The sequence below is a fragment of the Aethalodelphis obliquidens genome, unplaced genomic scaffold, assembly GCF_003676395.1.
Source record: "Aethalodelphis obliquidens isolate GAN/ISIS:26980383/991018 unplaced genomic scaffold, ASM367639v1 scaffold28, whole genome shotgun sequence".
Classification (NCBI taxonomy): domain Eukaryota; kingdom Metazoa; phylum Chordata; class Mammalia; order Artiodactyla; family Delphinidae; genus Aethalodelphis; species Aethalodelphis obliquidens.
The window spans coordinates 13,761,393-13,781,335 of NW_020837972.1; the positions used below are offsets into that span (position 1 = coordinate 13,761,393).

Consider the following 19,943-nt stretch of genomic DNA (forward strand, 5'->3'; position numbering starts at 1 on the left):
AAGACAAACAGAGTGAAACAATATATTGTTAGGCATATATGTAAAAACTAAAGAAAAAAATCAGTGGAATGTTTGATCCAACATTTAGGATCATAGTTACCTTTAAGAGAAAGGCAGGAGATCGGATGGGAGGAGCACACGGGTAGATGAAATTATTGCTAACGTTTTGCTTCTTGGTTTGGGCAATGAATTCATGGTGTTCATTGTATTATTTAAAAAATAATAAATAAAACAAAATGGTTATCATTAGCTAATAATTAATCTGATTCTGTGTACCTGGAAGGGGAGACAGACACAAGAAAGTAGAGAGACTACGTGTGATATCCTGTTTCCCTCTCTCCCTACCTTACTCCTAATAAAAATCCATACATACTAACCCCTGTACTAGGCACCTTACATCCATCATCCTATGTAGTCTTCATAACCACTCTATGTACTAGCAGAGTACTGGGGTTGAATCCCGACTCCACCACTTAGAAGCTGTGTGATCCTGGGCAAGTTTACTTACTTCCATTCTGCTTCAGTTTCCTCATCTGTGAAATGTGCACGTGTGTTTAAACTGAACTGCAAAGGTCAAAACAAAACAAAACAAAATTAGAGTGAGTTTTGGCCATAAAAATAGGCAAAAAAGAATAAGTAGCTAATAGTAGCTACCTCATAAGCTACAAGGATTAAGTGAGATAGTGCATTTGGACCTGTGCTTGGCACGTAGTAAGTATTCAATAAATGTTAACTGTCAGAAAGTCATTATGCCCATTTTACAGGTAAGGACAGTAAATGATGTTTGAAAAGTTAAGTGACTTGCCCAAGACTGCACAATTGGCACCAAATGGCCATTCCTTTCCTCCGTTTCTATCTAGTCCATTCTGTTTCCTCTCTTTCTGTCTTATACATGAACTGCTTGATTATTGAATGTGAACCAAGAAATGTGCTAGGTTCTGAGGGGCAGAAATGTAAGGACAATCCTTACACTAAAGGATCGTATAGTCTTTGAGGGATGGGTGTTGATAGGGGTCTGGAGGGTACTTCTGAGGGTGTGGGACCCCCAAAAGGTAGTGGGGAAGTGGCAAGTCCCAGAGGCACAGGCTGCCTTGAAGTCCTCACTGTCAGATCCCCCTCCGGTTGGGGCAAATCTGTCCTTGCTTTACCTCATGACTAAGCTGCAGACCTGGGAGATGAATGGGGTTCCAAAGGCCCATGGGGAAAGAAGAACTCTGATTTCTCCTGCCACATGTGCATGGTTTACAGGCATAAGAGTAGAGACCTGGTTTCTCAGGTGTTTCAAGTTGTGCTGAGAGCTTGCCAAGGTTGCCTCCAACTCAACACATCCCAAATGGTAGCCGTTACCGCTGGTTTCTTTAGTGAACAACACCCTAATCCTACAAGGTGGCCCCAAAGAAAGCCAACAAACCCTTCATGTAGGGAGAGGGGTGGCTGGACATTGTAGCCACCGTTTCCTGAGATTGACCTTCCCTTAAAGGATCTCTCGCTAAATAGCGCTGTCAGCCCATGTAATAAACAATGATATACGGTCAGCGTAGCAGAGTGGTGAGGAGTCAGGCATAACTGGTTTCCTCGGTTGGCCTGACCACTCTCTAGCTGTGTGACTTTTTTTTTTTTAATTTATTTATTTTATTTATTTACTTTTGGCTGCGATGGGTCTTCATTGTTGCAGGTGGGCTTTCTCTGGTTGCAGCGAGCGGGGGCTACTCTTCACTGCAGAGCGCATGCTTCTCACTGTGGAGGCTGCTCATTGCGGTGGCTTCTCTTGTTGTGGAGCACGGGGTCTAGGTGCATGGGCTTCAGTAGTTGTGGCGCACGGGCTTAGTTGCTCCGTGGCATGTGAGATCTTCCCGGACCAGGGATCGAACCCGTGTCCCCTGCATTGGCAGGCAGATTCTTAACTACCTCGTCACCAGGGAAGTCCTAGCTGTGTGACTTTAGAATAGTCATTTCACCTCTCTGTGTCTTAGTGTCCTCATCTGTAAAATGGAGATAACAAAAGAACTTAGTCATGGTGTTGCTGAGAACGAGTGAGTCAGTAGGTGTAAGGCTAAGTTGTGACTTCTAAAGATGCTCGTGTCCTGGTCCCCAGAACCTGTGATTATAACTTTATATGGCAGCAGGGACTCTGCAGCAGGGATCTTGAGATGGGGAGATTGTTTTGGAATATCCAGGTAAATGCTAAACGTAGTCACAAGTGTCCTTAAAAAGGGGAGACGAAGGGAGATCTTACTACAGAGGAGCAAGTAGAGGGTGTGATGATGGAAGAAAGAGGTTGGAGTGATGTGATGAAAGGACCGTGCTCCAAGGATTACAGGTGGCCTTCAGAAGCTATCAGAGGCAAGAAAAAGGATTCTCCCCTAGAGCCTCCAGAAGGAACCAGCCCTGCTGCCACCTTGACTGGAGCCCAGTGAGACTGAGTGTGGACTTCTGGCCTCCAGAACTTTAAGAGAATAGATTTGTGTTAAGTCAAAGATTTTGTGATAATTTGTCACAGCAGCCCTAGGAAACTCATACAGGTGGTTGGTACGCTTCCAAGCATGTATTTAACATACAACAGGTGATCTTGAGTTTACTGTAATTTTTAAAAAGAGATATGGACACCCATGGTTCCTTTCATAAAAACATCCAGATTCTCCAAAGAGCCAATGGTTGGATAAATAGGGGGAGGGGAGGAGAGCAAGAGCCTGGTAATGAGGTCTAGTCACCTCTTGCCATGTGGAAATTCACCCTTCCCTGGCAACCTGGGGCGATGGCTTGGTTTTATTAAGGGAAGTGGTGCTTAGAGTGTCCCTATCTTGATTGTATTATTAACATATTTAATGAGCATCTACCATGTGCCTGGCCCTGGAGAGATAGTGCTGAACAAGACATAGTTTCGTCCTTTCCCTCCTGGTGCTAATGGGTATACGGATGGGAGAGGTGGAAGGGATTAAACAAACAACTCTAAGACAATGAAATAGATGCCGTGATAGGAGTCAGAAGGTGCTGTGGGAACTAAGGGGAGGGACGTTTTATCAATTATCCGTGCATCATTCCAAAATGCAGTGGCTTAAAACAAATATTTTATTACTCACAATGCTCTGGGTTAGGGACTCAGACAGGGCTCAGTAGGATGGCTGGTTGCTCTTCCACGTGGCGTTGGCTGGGGCAGGAGACGCCGAGATGGCCTCGGTCACAGGTCTGGCACCTCGTGGGGATGGTTTGACTGTCCCGGGGCTTGTTCGGATGGTGGGGCCACTTTCTTCTCATGGTGTCGCTTCTCACATAGTATAGGACCTAGCTTCTCCTCCGTGTGGTGCTTCTCTCTCCTGGATTTCTTTACCCAGGGGCTTGTTCCCCCTGAGTGAAAGCAGAAGAGGCTTTGTAGTCTCTTAAGGTCTGGGGTCTGACACCCTAGAAAGTCACTTCTGATACATTCTATTGCTTAAAGCTAGTCAACCTCCAGCCTGATTCAAGGAATGAGGAAACAGCATCCACCTGGTGATGAGGAAGGCAGAGTGGGTGCCAACAGGGAGAGGGGATTGTTGATGCCATCTTTGTAGATCATCTGCCACAGTCAACTCATCCAATCTTAAGGTATGGTGGTCAGGGAAGGCTTCCTGGAATAGGCAACATCTATTCCAGTTTAAGTAGGAATAGGCTAGAGATTATGGAATATTGAACACAGAAGAACAGTGTGTGTGGAGACTCAGAGGCAAAAGGGAACATGGAACTTTCAGAGACTTCAGGAAGTTCAGCAAGGACAGGAGTGTGGGGACTGGTAAGGTATGTGGCTGGGGAGGTGGGCGGGGGAAGCTAGTGAAGGGCCTTGTAGACATAGAGCTTTATCCCAAGGACAATGAGGTGCAATTGGAGGAGCTTGAATCTGGGGGTAGCAGGACCTGATTGAAGTTTTAAGAAGATCCCTCTTGTTGCTGTAGGGGAATAGATTTCAACAAGCAAAATAGATGTTCTGAGATCAGTTAGAAGGCTGTAGAGTTGCCCACGCAAGAGATGGAGGTGGTCATAGTGGAGACGGAGGGAAATGAGTGGATGGGGAAGATTTTTAGGAGGTTGGTATCATGGTGGGATAGGGCCAAGGCATCCATCCAATGCCCCTGAACTTGAACTAAAAGGAGTTACTTTCTCCCTTACAGCCTGGTCCAATCAGTCTCCAGGTGCGCTAAAACTTCCTTCTTCCTTCTATCCCTTTCTGTGGCGTCCACCCACCCTACTCACCCCATGGCTGGGAGGTTTCAATAATCAACTGGTCTCCCTGTCTTCTGAGTCTCCCCCTCCAGTCCATCTTGCACGCTGTCACTAGAATAAGTATTCTAGAACATAGCTTTGCATCATATCAGCTCTCTTTGGAAAACAACAGAACCAGTCATCGCAAGAGAAAATGAAAAGTCTCTCATATGGCAGTCAGTTCGGGTATTCCTCGGTCTGGTCTTCTAAAAGGCATCTCCCGATGTAGTCCAAGAAGATCCCACCTGCCAGATAGAAAAATATTGCCAGTGGTTGGGGAGTTCTTGGGTGTCAGCAGTAACAGTGACAATCATGTAGTGTGGCCCTATGTGTCAAAGTTAATGAAAGTTGCCTTTTGAGTCGGTGAGGTAGACGTGGAGATGTGCTTCCCAGATGCCCCCTTCAGGGGAGGGTTTGCTGCTCTGCTGTGGGGAGTGTGGTCAGCAGGGGGCTTCCAGCCGTCAGCTGCCGAGAGCTCCCTCGCCCAGCCAAGGCTGCGCCTTCCGGAGCAGTCAGCATCCCGGCTGGATGAGACGGCTGGGAAGGCTTGGATGTCGGCTCAGGCATTCTCTGCTTGCTTGGCTGGCCCCACTGGACCTGCACTGCAGTTTAGACATTTTGTCTGCCCAGTTCTCCTTCCTTCCCCTTGCCTTCAACATTTTGGGGACAGCTTTATTCAAATATAATTCACCCATTTAAAGCATATAATTAGTATTGAGTATATTCACAGGGTTGTGAATCACAGTCAATTTTAGAACATTTTCATCACCCACAAAAGAAACCCCGTATTCAGTGTCATTCACTCCTCATTGCCCCCAGAACTTCCAGCCCCAAGCAAGCACTAGTATACTTTTCATCTCTAAAGACTTGCTCGTTCTGGACATTTCAGATGAATGGCATCGTACAATATGTGGTCTTTTGTGTCTGGCTTATTTTACTTAGCATAATGTTTTCATTGTTCATCCGTTCTGTAGCATGCATCAGTAGTTCATTCCTTTTTATTGTCAAATATTATTCTACTGTATGGGTATGCCACATTTTATCCATCCATTCATTAGCTGATGGACATTTGAGTCGTTTCCACTTTTTTTGGCTATTATGAATGATGCTGCTATGAACGTTCACGTGCAAGTTTTCGTGTGGACATATGTTCCTAGTAAACATTTTTCAACCCAAACTCCATCTCAGCGTCTGTTCCAGAGAATCCAACCTGTGACATTTGGCATTCTCTCCTTTAGGAATTTATACTCCAGATAGACTTGTAAAATACAAAATGACATGTGTACAGCATGATTTATAATAGCATTATTTGTATTGGCGAAATTTTGGAAACAATAGGATTAAGAGATTAGCTCACAGTGATCAGAGAGGTTAAGTGACCTGCTAAGTAGCACAGTGAGCGTTGGACCTAGGATGTGAACTTAGGTTTGTGAGTCCATAGCACATTCTCTTTCTGCTCCCCTCCCTCCCAGCTGGATTCTGTAGGGCTTTGTACACACAGCTCACAAACTGGCTGCCCTCAGTCTAGAAATAGCCCATACATGTGTTTGGTTTGGACTGTACAAGTGTGCAGTGTTTAAAAGTCTGGAGATTTCACATGCAAATGCAGATTAAGAGTTTCTTTTTTAAAAAGGAAAGGGCGCAATCTGCCAACACTTGACAGGTCCATCTACAGCAAGGCTGGCTGATGCCGAGAAGTGGCTGTGTCTTTTCTGTGGGGCTCTCAGTTCCTGCCTCTCCCTTTTCTGCACCTCTAGCCCACTTCACTCATTTCTGGTCCCTGCCTGGCTTCGCTACACATCTGCATTTGAGACCTTTGCAGTTTCAGTGTTTCACTGTTTTGGGTGTGTGCCATGCTGAGGGGCCGTCTTTAGCTGGTGATGTGGCCTTCGTGCTAGGGAAGCCCAGCTCCTGAAATTTCCCTTTGCTGATTTTCTTTGTTGGGAGAGGGCGAGTAGGGGAGGGTGAGGGAAAGGGGGTCTGTTAGGGCTGCCATAATAGAATACCATACATTTGGTGGCTTAAACAACAGAATTTTTTGTTCCTCACAGTTCTGGAGGCTGGAAAGTCCAGGATCAAGGTTCTGGCAAGGTTTAGTTCCTGATGAGAGCTCTCTTCTTGGTTTGCAGACAGCTGCCTTCTTGCTGTGTCTCTTCCTCTTCTTCTAGGGGCATAAGCCCTACTGGATTAGGACTCAACCCTTATGACCTCCTTCGACCTTTATCACCTTCTTACAGGCACGAATACCGTCATGCTGGCAATTAGGGCTTCATTGTATGAATTTTGGTGGCACATAAACATTCAGTCCATAATAGACGGATTGCTTTTTCTTGGTTCCTATAGTAAACCATTGTCTAGTTCTAAGTGATCCCTGCAGTCCAGCGAATTCCTTGCCTATGGACTCTGTAAGACACCTTGATACCCTTCCTTATAACAAACCCCCTTTGTGCTTAAGCTAGCTTTAGTGGGTTCCTGTTGCTTGTCACCAAGGGTGACAAAAAGAACTATGAATGATGGTGCTAGTGCACAGTGGTTATGAGCATGAATCTAGGAGTCTGCAGGCTTCTGCCACTCAGTTGTTCACTATCCACAGGCAAGTGGCTTAGACCCCAGGAGCCTCAGCTGCCTTGTCTGTGAAGTGCGGATGAAATAGTACCTAGTAGGGTGAGTCATTGTGAGGATATAAGGCATGATGTATGTAAAGGCTTAGCAGAGTGCCTAGTACATAGTAAGTACTTAATAGATAATTGATTTTATAATCATGATCATTACTGCTCAGTAGACCAGCTCAGCCAGTTAATCTCTAAGATTTCTTCCAATTCTGATGTTCTCATCCCTGAGTTTTAACCTAGTCTCAGAATGGGGTTTTTGGGGTGTCTACCGTACTCCTGACATTGTATTTAACCCTTTGTGCAAAGGTGTTTTCTCCTGGATAGAGGGGCCCAGAACTTTCATCAGTTCTTAAAAGGGGCTGTGACACCCCTCCCTTTTAAACAGTTATGAATCATTCCTCTGGAATATAAGGATTCCATATATTTTAGGGTGATCCTGAAGAAGTAGAAGTTGATCCTCCTGAGGATTAGGTCAGTGCTAAGACAGATTTCACTTCAAAACCTTCACGTAACTTCCAGAAAAGCTCAGCAATCTAAGGCTCACAATCAACTTTATCAAAGCAGTTTAGCAGGGATGTAGCTGTCTCCCAGCAGCGTGCAGCCCCACAGGGAAATAAAAATTTGGTGGGAGGGACTTCCCTGGTGGCACCGTGGATAGGATTCTGTGCTCCCAATGCAGGGGGCCGGGGTTCGATCCCTGGTGAGGGAACTAGATCCCACATGCATGCCGCAGCCAGGAGTTCACATGCCACAACTGGGGAGCCTGAGAGCCGCAACTAAGGAGCCCGCCTGCTGCAACTAAGACCTGGTGCAACCAAATAAATAAATAAATATTTAAAAAAGAGCTTAAATAATTAAAAAAAAATTTTGTGGGAGCAGCAAGGATTCAGGTGTCCTTGGGAAAGGTCAGCTTGATATGTGAAAGAGCCCTGTGATGTGAGTGAGTGAGTGACGTGGCTTGAACGTTCCAGACTAAAGTCACAGGCTTAACTCATTGTCAAGGTTCATGTGGGAGATGATAGGCATTTGCTGCAGTGACCCTGGAAATTATGGACAAGGGGTATCATGGTCCAGAGTTACCTTTTAAACATAGAGTTGAGATCAGGTTACACCACTCCACAAAAACCTTCGGTGGCTGCCTCTTAGTTAAAGTCATATTTCTCAGACTGGGGCAGCTGTAGCCTTGAAGATGGGTGACAGTGAACCAGGAGAGACAGAAAGCCACAGGTTAAACAGGAAGAACTTCCTGGAACTAATACCTTTGGAGGGGAGAATTTATTAAACATTGAAACAAATAATTAATATACACTAAGACAAGACTTTTTAGGGAAATTTTGTAGTTGAGGTCATAGTTCAGCACTTCAGAATGGACATACTCAATTTGTTGTTCTCTGCTGTGTACAGACACTTTGGTGAAAAAATTGGAGATGCTCAACTTGAGTAAAGCCTTCATACTTCATAGCAGAGCATGAAAAGCTCTTCACAGTTTGGCCCAAATCTCATGACGCGAGATGCCCTCAAGCAGCCATAGGCTGATAGACTGCTAGCTGAGCCATAGGGTAAAAGAGAACATCATTCTCCAGTGGTTTCAATAAAAGTCCCAGGGTTGATGTCCCTTTGACCTTAATTAGGTCATGTGCACATCCCCAAACAAACATTGTGATTCTGATTGGCCACGTGTGGATCTGGGGGGTGGGTTTAGCTCTCTCTGAACCTCAAGGGCTGAGAAGGGAGGAGGAGGGGTTCCTTAAAGAAAATCAGGGTACTGTTATCAGAAGAGGGTGTGGGTGCTGGGGAGGCCAAACAACAAAAGAGTCCACACCCCGTTTACTGTGTGAGGCCTGCTGGATCCCAGAGCCCACACTTTCTTTATCTACACTCTTCCTGGCCCTTTTTTTTTTTTTTTTTAAAGCGGTACGCGGGCCTCTCACTGTTGTGGCCTCTCCCGTTGCGGAGCACAGGCTCCGGACGCGCAGGCTCAGCGGCCATGGCTCACGGGCCCAGCCGCTCCGCGGCATGTGGGATCTTCCCAGACCGGGGCACGAACCCGTGTCCCCTGCATTGGCAGGCAGACTCTCAACCCCTGCGCCACCAGGGAAGCCCTGTCCCTTTTTTAAAAAAATGTTTATTTATTTATTTTCGTATTAGTCATCCATTTTACACACATCAGTGTATACATGTCAATCCCAATCGCCCAATTCATCACACTACCCCCACCCCCTGCTGCTCCCCCGCCTTGGTGTCCATACGTTTGTTCTCTACATCTGTGTCTCTTTCTGCCCTGCAAACCGGTTCATCTGTACCATTTTTCTAGGTTCCACATATATACGTTAATATACGATCTTTGTTTTTCTCTTTCTGACTTACTTCACTCTGTATGACAGTCTCTAGATAAATCCACGTCTCTACAAATGACCCAACTTCGTTCCCTTTTACGGCTGAGTAATATTCCATTGTATATATGTACCACATCTTCTTTATCCATTTGTCTGTCGACGGGCGTTTAGGTTGCTTCCATGACCTGGCTATTGTAAATAGTGCTACAATGAACATTGGGGTGCAGGTGTCTTTTTGAATTATGATTTTCTCTTTTATGGACATAGGAGCTGAGGTCAGAGAAGGGCAGGGTCTTCCTGGAAGTCATGTGTCACGTTAGCGGCAGAGGTGGGCTTGGGACTCGGGTGTCAGAGGAGCTACTTTGCTTGGCAAGCATGGGGCATGGTCATGTGCCTGCCTTTGTAATTTCATTTATTACCTGTTAGACACTAAGAGTAACGGGAAGATAAACAGCAATGAAAACTGATTGGATGGCTAAGGCCGGGAAGCAGCCTTTAATAAAAGAGTTGGGGCTGTTAATATGCCTTTGCAGGTGAGTGTTAGGGTGTCTGCTTGGTGAGCGGATGAGAAGCCCCTGGAAAATGTGTGTGTCTGGCGCAGTACAACCTCTTCTGCAGATGGAGCCCTCCCATGTGGTGGCTGTTTTCCATGCCCACGCCTCCTACCCTTGGAGTACTCCTGGAGGTGAGGTGTGTCTCCTCTCTCTTGTGCTTGCCACTTCCCTGTCCTTCTTCCCCCTCTTTAGCTCAGAATCTCTTGCCATCTTTCCATCACCCACTATCACAGCTTGTTGTAATTGCCTCCCCTCTGTCACTCCCCATCATTGCCTGATGGTTTAATGGCCTACTCACTATCAACACTTGGATGTCTAATGAGCAATTCAGACTCACCATGTCCGAAACCGAGCCCCTGAGCTCCTCCTCCCACAATGTAATCCATCTCAGCTAATGGTAACTCCACCTTTCAGTGGCTCAGAACAGAAGCCCTGACTCCTTTTTCTCTCATACCCCATCAGTAAATCCTATAGGCTCCATCTAGATACAATGGAATACTACACAGCAACAAAAAAGAACAAGCTACAAATACATGCAACAACGTGGATGAATCTCAGAGACATAATGATGAGTGAAAGAAACCAGATATAAAAGAGTCCCATCTGTAGGAAGTTCAAGAACATCTAAAACTTATAGAATTCAACATACAAAAACATCTATAAGAATAAAAGAACATCTAAATCAAAATGGCTACCTTTGCATGGGCATTGACCTAGAAGGTACACAAGGAAAACCTCTGGAACGCTGCAAATGTTATATAAGGAGCTCTGCATGGTTGTTAAATGGGCAAAGACAAGTGTAAAAATTCATCGGGCTGTACACTGAAGGTTTTTTTATTTTACTGTATGTTATGCTTCAATGATAAGGTAGGAATGGTTATGTATCCAGAATCTAGGCTTAGCCCTTAAATCATCCTATGTGATCTTCCAGGTCTCTTTTTCTTGCTGCAGTGACTTGAAGGAGGATTCTTCTCCTTCCTTCATCCTCCACATTCAAAATAAAAGTAAGTCTTCTAAGCTCTACTGTCAGAAACATCTAGAATTTGTTCCCTTTGCTCCATCTTCACTTCTCCTTCTTAGTGCAGGTCACTGTCACCTGGACAATAAAATAGCTTTGTTCTTTTTGATGTCTGTATAGTATTCCATCACCTACTGCAAGTCATGACCTCAATAGTGGCCCCCAAATGTATGTCCATGTCCTAACCCCTGGAGTCTTATCTTAGTCAGCGCAGGCTGCCATGACCAAATGCTGTAGCCTGGTGGCTTAAACCCAGACATTTATTTCTCATAGTTCTTGAGGCTGGAAAGTCCAAGATAAAGGTGCTAACGACATAGGTTTCATTCTGAGGTGTCTTCTCTTGCCTTGTAGGCGGGTGCCATCTTGCTGTGTGCTTACGTGGCCTCTCTCTCGTGTTCACACAGAGGGTGAGTGAGCTCTCTGGTGTCTTTTCTTATAAGGGCACGATCCCATCATGAGGGCTCTACCCTCATCTAATCCTAGCGAACCCCCCAAGGCCCCATCTCCAAATGCCATCACACTGGGAAGTGAGGAGTTCAACGTACGAATTTTGGGGAGATACCGTCAGTCTATAATAAACCTGTAAATGTTACCTTATTGGGAAAAAGATCTTGCAGATATGATTAAGAGTCTTGCAATGAGAACATCATCCTGAATTATCCTGTGGGCCCTAAATGCCATCACGTATGTTCTTTTAAGAGGGATCTTTTTTTTTTAATTATTTTTTTTATTTTTTAACATCTTTATTGGGGTATAATTGCTTTACGATGGTGTGTTATTTTCTTCTTTATAACAAAGTGAATCAGTTATACATATACATATGTTCCCATATCTCTTCCCTCTTGCATCTCCCTCCCTCCCGCCCTCCCTATCCCACCCCCCTAGGTGGTCACAAAGCACCGAGCTGATCTCCCTGTGCTATGCGGCTGCTTCCCACTAGCTATCTACCTTATGTTTGTTAGTGTATATATGTCCATGCCTCTCTCTCACTTTGTCCCAGCTTACCCTTCCCCCTCCCCATATCCTCAAGTCCATTCTCCAGTAGGTCTGTGTCTTTATTCCTGTCTTACCCCTAGGTTCTTCATGACATTTTTTTTCTTAAATTCCATATATATGTGTTAGCATATGGTATTTGTCTTTCTCTTTCTGACTTACTTCACTCTGTATGACAGACTGTAGGTCCATCCACCTCATTACAAATAGCTCAATTTCGTTTCTTTTTATGGCTGAGTAATATTCCATTGTATATATGTGCCACATCTTCTTTATCCATTCATCTGATGATGGGCACTTAGGTTGTTTCCATCTCCAGGCTATTGTAAATAGAGCTGCAATGAACATTTTGGTAACTTAAGAGGGATCTTTTAAGAGGAAGATTTTACACACACACAGACACACACAGAGGAGAAGGCACATGTAAAGATGAAGCAGAAGGAGAGACGGCTACATGCCAAGGAATGCTGGCGGCCACCAGAAGCTGGAAGAGCCAAGGAACAGATTTTCCCTTAGAGCCTGTGCAGGAAGCATGGTCCTACTGACACACTGATTTTAGACTTCTGGCCTCCAGAACTGTGAGAGAATAAAGTTCTGTTGTTTTAAGGCACCCAGTTGGTAGTAATTTGTTACAATAGCCCTGAGAAACCAATACACTCTACTGTGATTTATGTGACCATCCCCTGTTGGTGGACATTTAGGTTACTGCCAAATTTTCTCATTTCAAACAATGTTGCAGTAAGCACTCTTGTACATTGTCTTTTTATAGTATAGTGCACATTTTTTCTATTTGAGAAACTCCTGGAAATGGAATTATTGGGAATTAATGGGAATAGCAGTTAAAATTTTGATAAATGGAGGGGGCTGGGCTCTTTTTTAAAAAGTTGTTCCTGTGCTGTGCACGTCACAGGCGTATTAGTATTATTCTTGTTTATCTCTTTTACAGATTAAGAAACTGAGGCTCAAAGAGGTTAAATCACTTGCTCAAAGTTATGCATTTGGGAAATTGCTACGTGAGGATATAAATCCTGTCTCTCTGACTTTTTATTTAAGATAACGAATGTAAATCATTTAGTACCCTGCTTCGTGCTGAGTCAGTGTTGACTAAATATTACTATTATCACACTTTTTGTTTTTTTTTTCAAGGCATGTTATGAGAGTAGCATCATGTATGATGAAATCATTAGATATTTACTGAGTATCTGCTGTGGGCTACACATAGGCTTGATGCTGAGTGTACAGCCCATGAATAAGTCGGATATGGTCCCTGCCCTCCTGGAGCTCATATTCCATCAAAGGAGACAGCTTTCGGTTTGATAATTCCAAATGTGATGAGCGCTATGGGGGAGAAGTGCCAGATTGAGGGGGCATTTGGAAGGTAGGTAGCTTTGTGGCCTTGTGCCTAGTAGATGAGGCAAGTCTGGCTCTTCCCACTAGCATCCTTCAAACATCCACATTGAGTGGATCAGTCCTGAGAAGTGATGATTTGTCAGTATCAGGCCTTGGGGGCCTTCACTGAGGTCTAAATCAAATTCAGAAGCTGAGGAGCCAGGCCTGAGTTTCGTGTGGATTTTACAGGTCAGTGAGTGAACAGCCGCTCCCCGGCTGGTGATAAATGTGTTGGGATCTCTCTCTGGCTCGGCCAAGGCCACTGTCAACTCGGTGTCTTCATTTCCCGAGAGTGTTACGGAGAGGCTGGAAGTAGTCATCAGGCTGGAACCCTCCACCAGAGGCCTTTAGGAGGACTTTCTGGGGGGCTGAGCATCCACTCCTGGCTCAGGTCCTGGGTGACCTGGGGCATCCCCTCTGCTGGCAAGTGGCTGAGACAGGAGGAGATGACGGTAAGCTCCTAAGAGTAGGGACCACGTATTACCACCCTCCTATCCCTGAGACAAGAATTGTGCCCGGCACAAATAAATACCTGCTGAATGACCAAATTAGCAAAGGAAAGGTGCCTTGCATAAAAAGCAGAGACCAAGTGACTGTCCATAATATTCTTCCCATCCCTCATTCTTTTGGGATGATTTCTGGCATTGCCCGTTTAGTATCACTCCCTGTCTCCCTACCTCAGGCTCAAATGCAGATTGTGCTGATCCGTGGATGAAGAACCAGAGAAGAGATGGTGGGATTTTGTCCTGAAAAGACCTAGATGGACTTGTCAGAGAGGAGAGAGAACAGAGTTCTATGAGAGAGAGGCTTGGTGGGGGGGGGGTTGAAGGTTTTGGGGGAGCGCTGGCAGTGAGCTCCCAGCTGAGGAATGTGATGAGGAATTCGGGAGAGCTGGCATGTAAGAGAAAGGGGTTCTTTAAGGAAGTGTGTCTGTGGATCATGAATTCCATCCCTCTTTAATGCTGCCCAAGAGATGCAAAGAGACCAGACTGACATACTTTTGGTTGCTGGGCTGAGTTTCTTTAAATTCTACAGTGCTCCAGGCTTGGCCACGTGGGAACCTGAGTTTGATTAGGGTTACATGTGGACTCTCAGATCAGTTCTGGCTTCTACTAACTCCTGGCCTTCATCATCCTGAGATCCCCTGTAATTGTTGGTGGTCTCGACCCTTTGGCATAGCGAACCAATAGCAAGAGCCTACCAAGTGCCAGGCACTGTGTAAGCTTGATGTCCGTGACCATATTTTAAGGTAGATATTTTTATTATTTCCACTTTACAGATGAAGAAACTAATGAAAGACAGGTTAAACAGCTTGTCCAGGGTCACAGATAGTTGGTGGTAGAAGTGGGGTGTGCACCAAAGTCACGTGATTCTAGGACCAGAGTTCTCAACCCCTCTTGTAAGCAGCCCCTGATTCTCACAGTGCTGCAGGAGCTGAGTATTGTGCTGTGAAGCGAGAAGACAAATTCCCTGCTCCTTCCCTGTGAGTTGAGCTTCCACGTCACTCTATCCGAGAGGCCCCTTTCTCGCAGGGCACACACACTCACACACATATAGCCCATCATCTGGGTTGGCTGTGTTCTACCTGTTACCTGAACCTCCTGCTTCCCTCTGCCCTGCCGTCTTTGCTGTCGAGTCTTCCCTGTGCCGGTAGCCTTTTCCTTTTATGGTGACGTTTCTCTCGGAAACGGAGCCATCCCTCCCTAAAACCCAGCTTCCGTTACCTGCTCCTCCGTGGCCATTTCTCTTTCAGATGATGTTTGAATGTGTATAAATCCCAGTTAGGGATGGGACTCAAGTTTTTTTCCCCCTCAGTTTTGTATTTCGGTTGGATGTAAATAAATAATGGGGTAAGAGTATTACTCATCTCCACAGGTGGAAGTCTGCAAATCCCAGCTCTGACGCTGCTGGGTTTCCCCATGAGATTTTAAATAAATTGTATGTCACACTGTAAGCAGCCTACAAGTGTAGTTATTAATAGTGCATGTAATTTTGTAAACAAAAACTAGGATCAATGGTGGATGTTTGGGGGAGAAATGTAGGCTCCATAAATGGAAGCTGTGGTGGACACTTGTGTATCATACCCAGTACCCAAAACCCCTTCTTCCTTGAGAGCAGAACATTTTAAAAAAATAGGCAGTGGTATACCCAGTCCTAGGCTATGACTTATGATGAGCTGAAGCCAATTACGACAATCCTGTTCCTTACTCTGTCAGCTTCCCTTGAAGGCAGAAGTGACACAAATGAGATCTATGGGACCTAAACAGAAGTCTGCTGTGAGTGCTTCTGGGAGCAAGGGTGTCTCCCAACAAAGGGGAAAACATGCAGCTGGCACCATCTCCCCTTTTCTGCTTGGAAAGAGGATGTGGTGTCTACAGAAGCCGTGGCCACCTTGAAACCATGCGGTGAGGCTAAACATAGATGTGCTAAAATGGCCAGTGGCCTCGTGTCCCTGATGACGGAACTAACAAGAGCCACTTACTTCTGGACATCTGAAGAGATAAAAACAAACTTCCTTTTATTATTTTTTCTTTGTGTAAGCCTCTGTTCATTAGGTTTTCTGTTACTTGCAGCCAAATGCATTCTGAGTTGCTACAGAAGTGACTTCTTTTTCTTCCTTGTTGACAACTAATGAAATGCTCATTTAGAAAAACGATTTAAAAACAGACAAGCAAAAAAATCCATAAATAATCACTGTTGACATCCTTTTGAAAGTCTTCTATGACTAAAAAGTCTTCAGTTAACATTTATTGAGTGTTTATGATAGGATCACGTTAAGTCTCTTGCTTTCTGTGTTTTACTCTCACAGGAGCACACAAGGTACGTATCGTTACTATTCAGAAAAAATACACTTACTCCTTCTAAATTTCCCTCTCCCTATTAAAGGTAACCATTGTTACTGACTTGTTCTTATGATTCCAGGTTGTCTTCCCTATGCAATTACATACACATTCAGAAGGGTTTGTATTTGGCATAACAATTAGATCATACTAGGCATATAGTCCTTGAACTTTGCTTTTTGCCTTTAATAATTTATCTCAGAGATTTCCCTGTGTCAGTTCAAACAGATCTATCTCAAATTCTCAACAGCCATGTAGTAAGTAAGGCAGCTCTTCCTAAGAGTCAGAACAGTTCAAAGGCAGAGCGGGCTGCTCAAGTGCTAATGATCTCCCTGTTTCTGAAGGAACCACTTAGCACACGGTAACCCTCAGAGAGGGAGATCAGCATCAGATGGTAGGTTGGACTATGGTGGCCTTTAAGGAGCACACTTACCTTGACATCTTATGATTCTCTGGCTTGGCAAGAAGGTTCTAGCAACAATCTGGATTTAGTGGCAAAGGACAGAGGTTTTTGATTTTTCAGGATATTGTAGAATAATGGTTAAAAGCACAACTTACTAGGTATGTGACCTTGAATAAGTCACTTCCCCTCTGTGAGCCTCACTTACTGCATAAGCAAAATAGGGCATCAGTTACACCTGGTTCAGTGGTTCGCAACCTTGGCTGCATATTAGAATCACCTGGGAGGCTTTTTGTCCACACCCAGTGAATGGACCGGCTGGAAAAAAAAATCTTTGGGGATGGAGCCCGGGCATCTGTAACTGGAAAAGAAGACTTTTCTAGATGACTCTAGTACACAGACTTGGGAATCATTGACCTGGCCAAGTCGTGTGGATCAGCTAGAGGTCACACTTAATTTCACAAAAACCCTCTAAGATAAGTAGTGTCCGTGTCACAAATGAGCAAACTAAGGCTTGGAGAGGTGAACTGACTTGGCTCAAGAGGTGAAGCCAGGATTCCCACCCATCTTTGAATCTTTAAGTCATTATACTAATTGTTGCCAATTATTGGAATCACCTGGGGGAGCATTTACATATCCTGATGCTCAGGCCATATCCTAGACCAATGACGGGAGACCCAGGCATGAATAGTGTCTGAAGTGATTTTAATGTGTGACAATCTCTGGTACAGACGCAGTGGATGAAGCCCCTGTCATAGAAGGGGTTCAGTGAATGAATCTATTAGTATTGCTTATTTTTCTGAGAGGAAATATAGAAATTGTAGTTGATTGTGTGAGCTTTGGAGTCAACCAGGTCTGGCTGGGATCATCCTGAGATTACTCTGACACTTTCTGGCTGCAAGGTCTGTGCACGTGTTGCTCTCTGAGCCTCAGCTTCACTATCTAGAAAGTGGAGATAAAACTGTGTGCCTCAAAACATGATTATAGCACTTAGACAAGAGAGTATGCGAAATGCACTGTGCACAGGGTCAGGCAAACAGTGGGCCCTAAAATGCTTTTGGCCGTAATTACTATAATTAATCGCAAGACTCCAGAGTTCAGTGGGAATCCTGGTTTTACCTTTCAAGCCCAGTCAATTCATTTCTCCAAGCCTCAGTTTTCTCATCTGTGACATGGACACTACTCATCTTAGATGCTTCTTGTGAAATGTAATATGTACAAAACTGCACAGTACATATGTTCTTAGCCATTGACAGTTGGAACGATTACACACACCCTGGAGAGGTTCATGCATTTCTCCTAGTTTCTCCATCAAATACATCTAGTTTTATTTATTTATTTATTTTTTATCTGTACACAAATGTTTCTAGCCACTTTATTCATAATAGCCCCAAACTGGAAACAACCCAGATGTCCTTCATGAGGTGGAGTTCTATTACAGCACAAACTATTGGTAGGAACAAACTGTTGACGTTATAATCTTGTCTTTCTTTTTAAGATCTTTAATCCATGGAGATTTCTCCTTTGTAAATAGAGTAATAAAGACGGTAAGCTTTATTTTTCCTAGCGAGTTAGTGTTCCCAGTACTACCTACTGAAAAATCCACCACCTTCCCCATGTTTGAGGCACCATCTTTATCACACGTCAAGTTCCCTTAGATACATTTCTAAGCTTTCTATTTTGTTCCATTGGTCCATCTGCGTGTTCTTATACCTGCTCTTTAGGTTTTGCGTTATCAGTTTTGCAAATACATCTAGTTTCAAAGTTGAGATCACAGTCTGGCGTGTGATTATTTGGCCTGTATAGTGTTTATAGAAAAAATACTTGATTTTCAGAGCAGTCTTAGGTTCACAACAAAACTGAGTGGAAAGTACAGGGAGTTCCCACACACCCTCTGCCCCAACCCATGCACAGCCTCCCTCGTCATCAACATCTCACACTAGAGGGTACATTTGTTACAATGGATGCATCTACATCATTGTCACCCAAAAGCCATAGTTTACTTTAGGCTTCACTCTTAGTGTTGTACATTCTGTGGGTTTTGACAAATGAATAATGACATATGTCTACCATTACAGTATCATATTGAATAGTTTCTCTGCCCTAAAAATCCTCTGTGCTCTGCCTATCTGTCCCTCCCTCACCCAAACCCCTGACGCCACTGATCTTTTCACTGTGTGTTTAAATATATTTAAAATTTATTGCCATTTCTGTAAAAACAGGAGCTTGCACATAAATATCTGGATGCCCAGTTTCTCTTGAAATATGGAAAGATCAGGCACTAATAGTGCCAGAATCCACAGGGCATACATTCTAAAGCTCAGTGGTAGCATTTAGATGAATCAGTCCTCAGTCAGACCCAATGCCGCTTTCCATAAAAGAAGAAACACTTTATAACACTCTCTTTACTATCCAGAAATGAAATTCACAGATAATAGAATCTATATATATACACGTAACTTCAAAACATCAATATAATGTCCTAATAGCATTATAACAGAGAATAAAGTGAACATAGTCTATAATAATACAGTATATATTTCAACATGTAAATGTTTGCATATGACTCTACAATAAAACATAATGATATAGCCAGATAATTGCTTCTATATATAATCACTATGACTGCTGCAGCTACAGAGGCAAACTTGTACAGATGTGTTATGTCACCTTCAAAAAATGCCATGCACAGTGCTGCCATCAATGACCTGGTTTTCTGAAATGGTGCACAACTTTCGGTAACGTTCTGAACAAAGCAAAGAGCAATCTTTGCTCAATTTATCCAGTAGTAATATTCCTTTAAAATTCAATGTACACCTAAACCATGCAGAAAATATTTTTTTTTGTTTCTGTGTACAAAGAACTTAGAGTTAGGCTTAGTTGGTTATGATAAATTTACTTTTCACAGATGTTAAGTGTCTGGCAGGGCATTGATGTGAATGCATTGCACACTTCCAGACCTAGTGATGATCTAATCTCCTCCCAGCATTTTCAGATCTCCCCCTAGGGGGCAGTACCACCACCACTGAGAACCTATGCTTCAGGACCAGGCGTGCTCTTGGGCACCAGACCTTACATTTCCCTTGTCGAGTGCTTGAAGTAGGAGATTTGCTTGTTTGTTTGCTTGTTTTTGTTTTTAATGGCGAAAAGGCATTTCTTTGGATGGGAAGAACTTCTTTTGTCCTCATGGAGTCAGTCGAGGGAGCAAGGATTTATTACCCCAAGTAAGGAAAGCCATAAAAATAAAAGATCTGTCAAAAAGAGCAACTATTTACTTGACAAATATTTGATCATGATAGCAATGGCTGTCTTTATTTTTTAATTTTTATTGAGATGTAATTGGCATACAATATTGTGTAAGTTTAAGGTATGTGATGTGTTGATTTGATACATTTATAGTGTCCCCGTGACCCTGCTCCACCTTACTGTTTTTCAGTAGCGTTTCTTGCCTTCTAAAATACTAGATAATATACTCATTTATTAGGATTATTGTGTGTCTCGTTCCTAGTATGTAAGTAACTCAGGGACAGGATTCTTTCACTGCTTTGTTCATTGATATGCCCATGTG

General features: G+C 43.9%; 1 protein-coding gene across 3 annotated transcripts in view; it reads left to right on the forward strand.

Annotated features, from left to right (window-relative positions):
- SUDS3 (SIN3A corepressor complex component SDS3) overlaps positions 1-19,943 on the forward strand; it is a 301,932-nt gene that overhangs the window by 247,556 nt on the left and 34,433 nt on the right. The window contains exon 15 of one of the 3 annotated variants that reach the window (XM_027124724.1): positions 15,352-15,770. The exons of the other annotated variants lie outside the window; for them this stretch is intronic. Within the exon in view, the coding sequence (XP_026980525.1) occupies positions 15,352-15,398 (47 nt within the window). The 3' untranslated portion in view covers positions 15,399-15,770. Of the gene's footprint in view, positions 1-15,351; positions 15,771-19,943 lie in introns of those variants that run through there. 3 annotated transcript variants of the gene reach the window in all.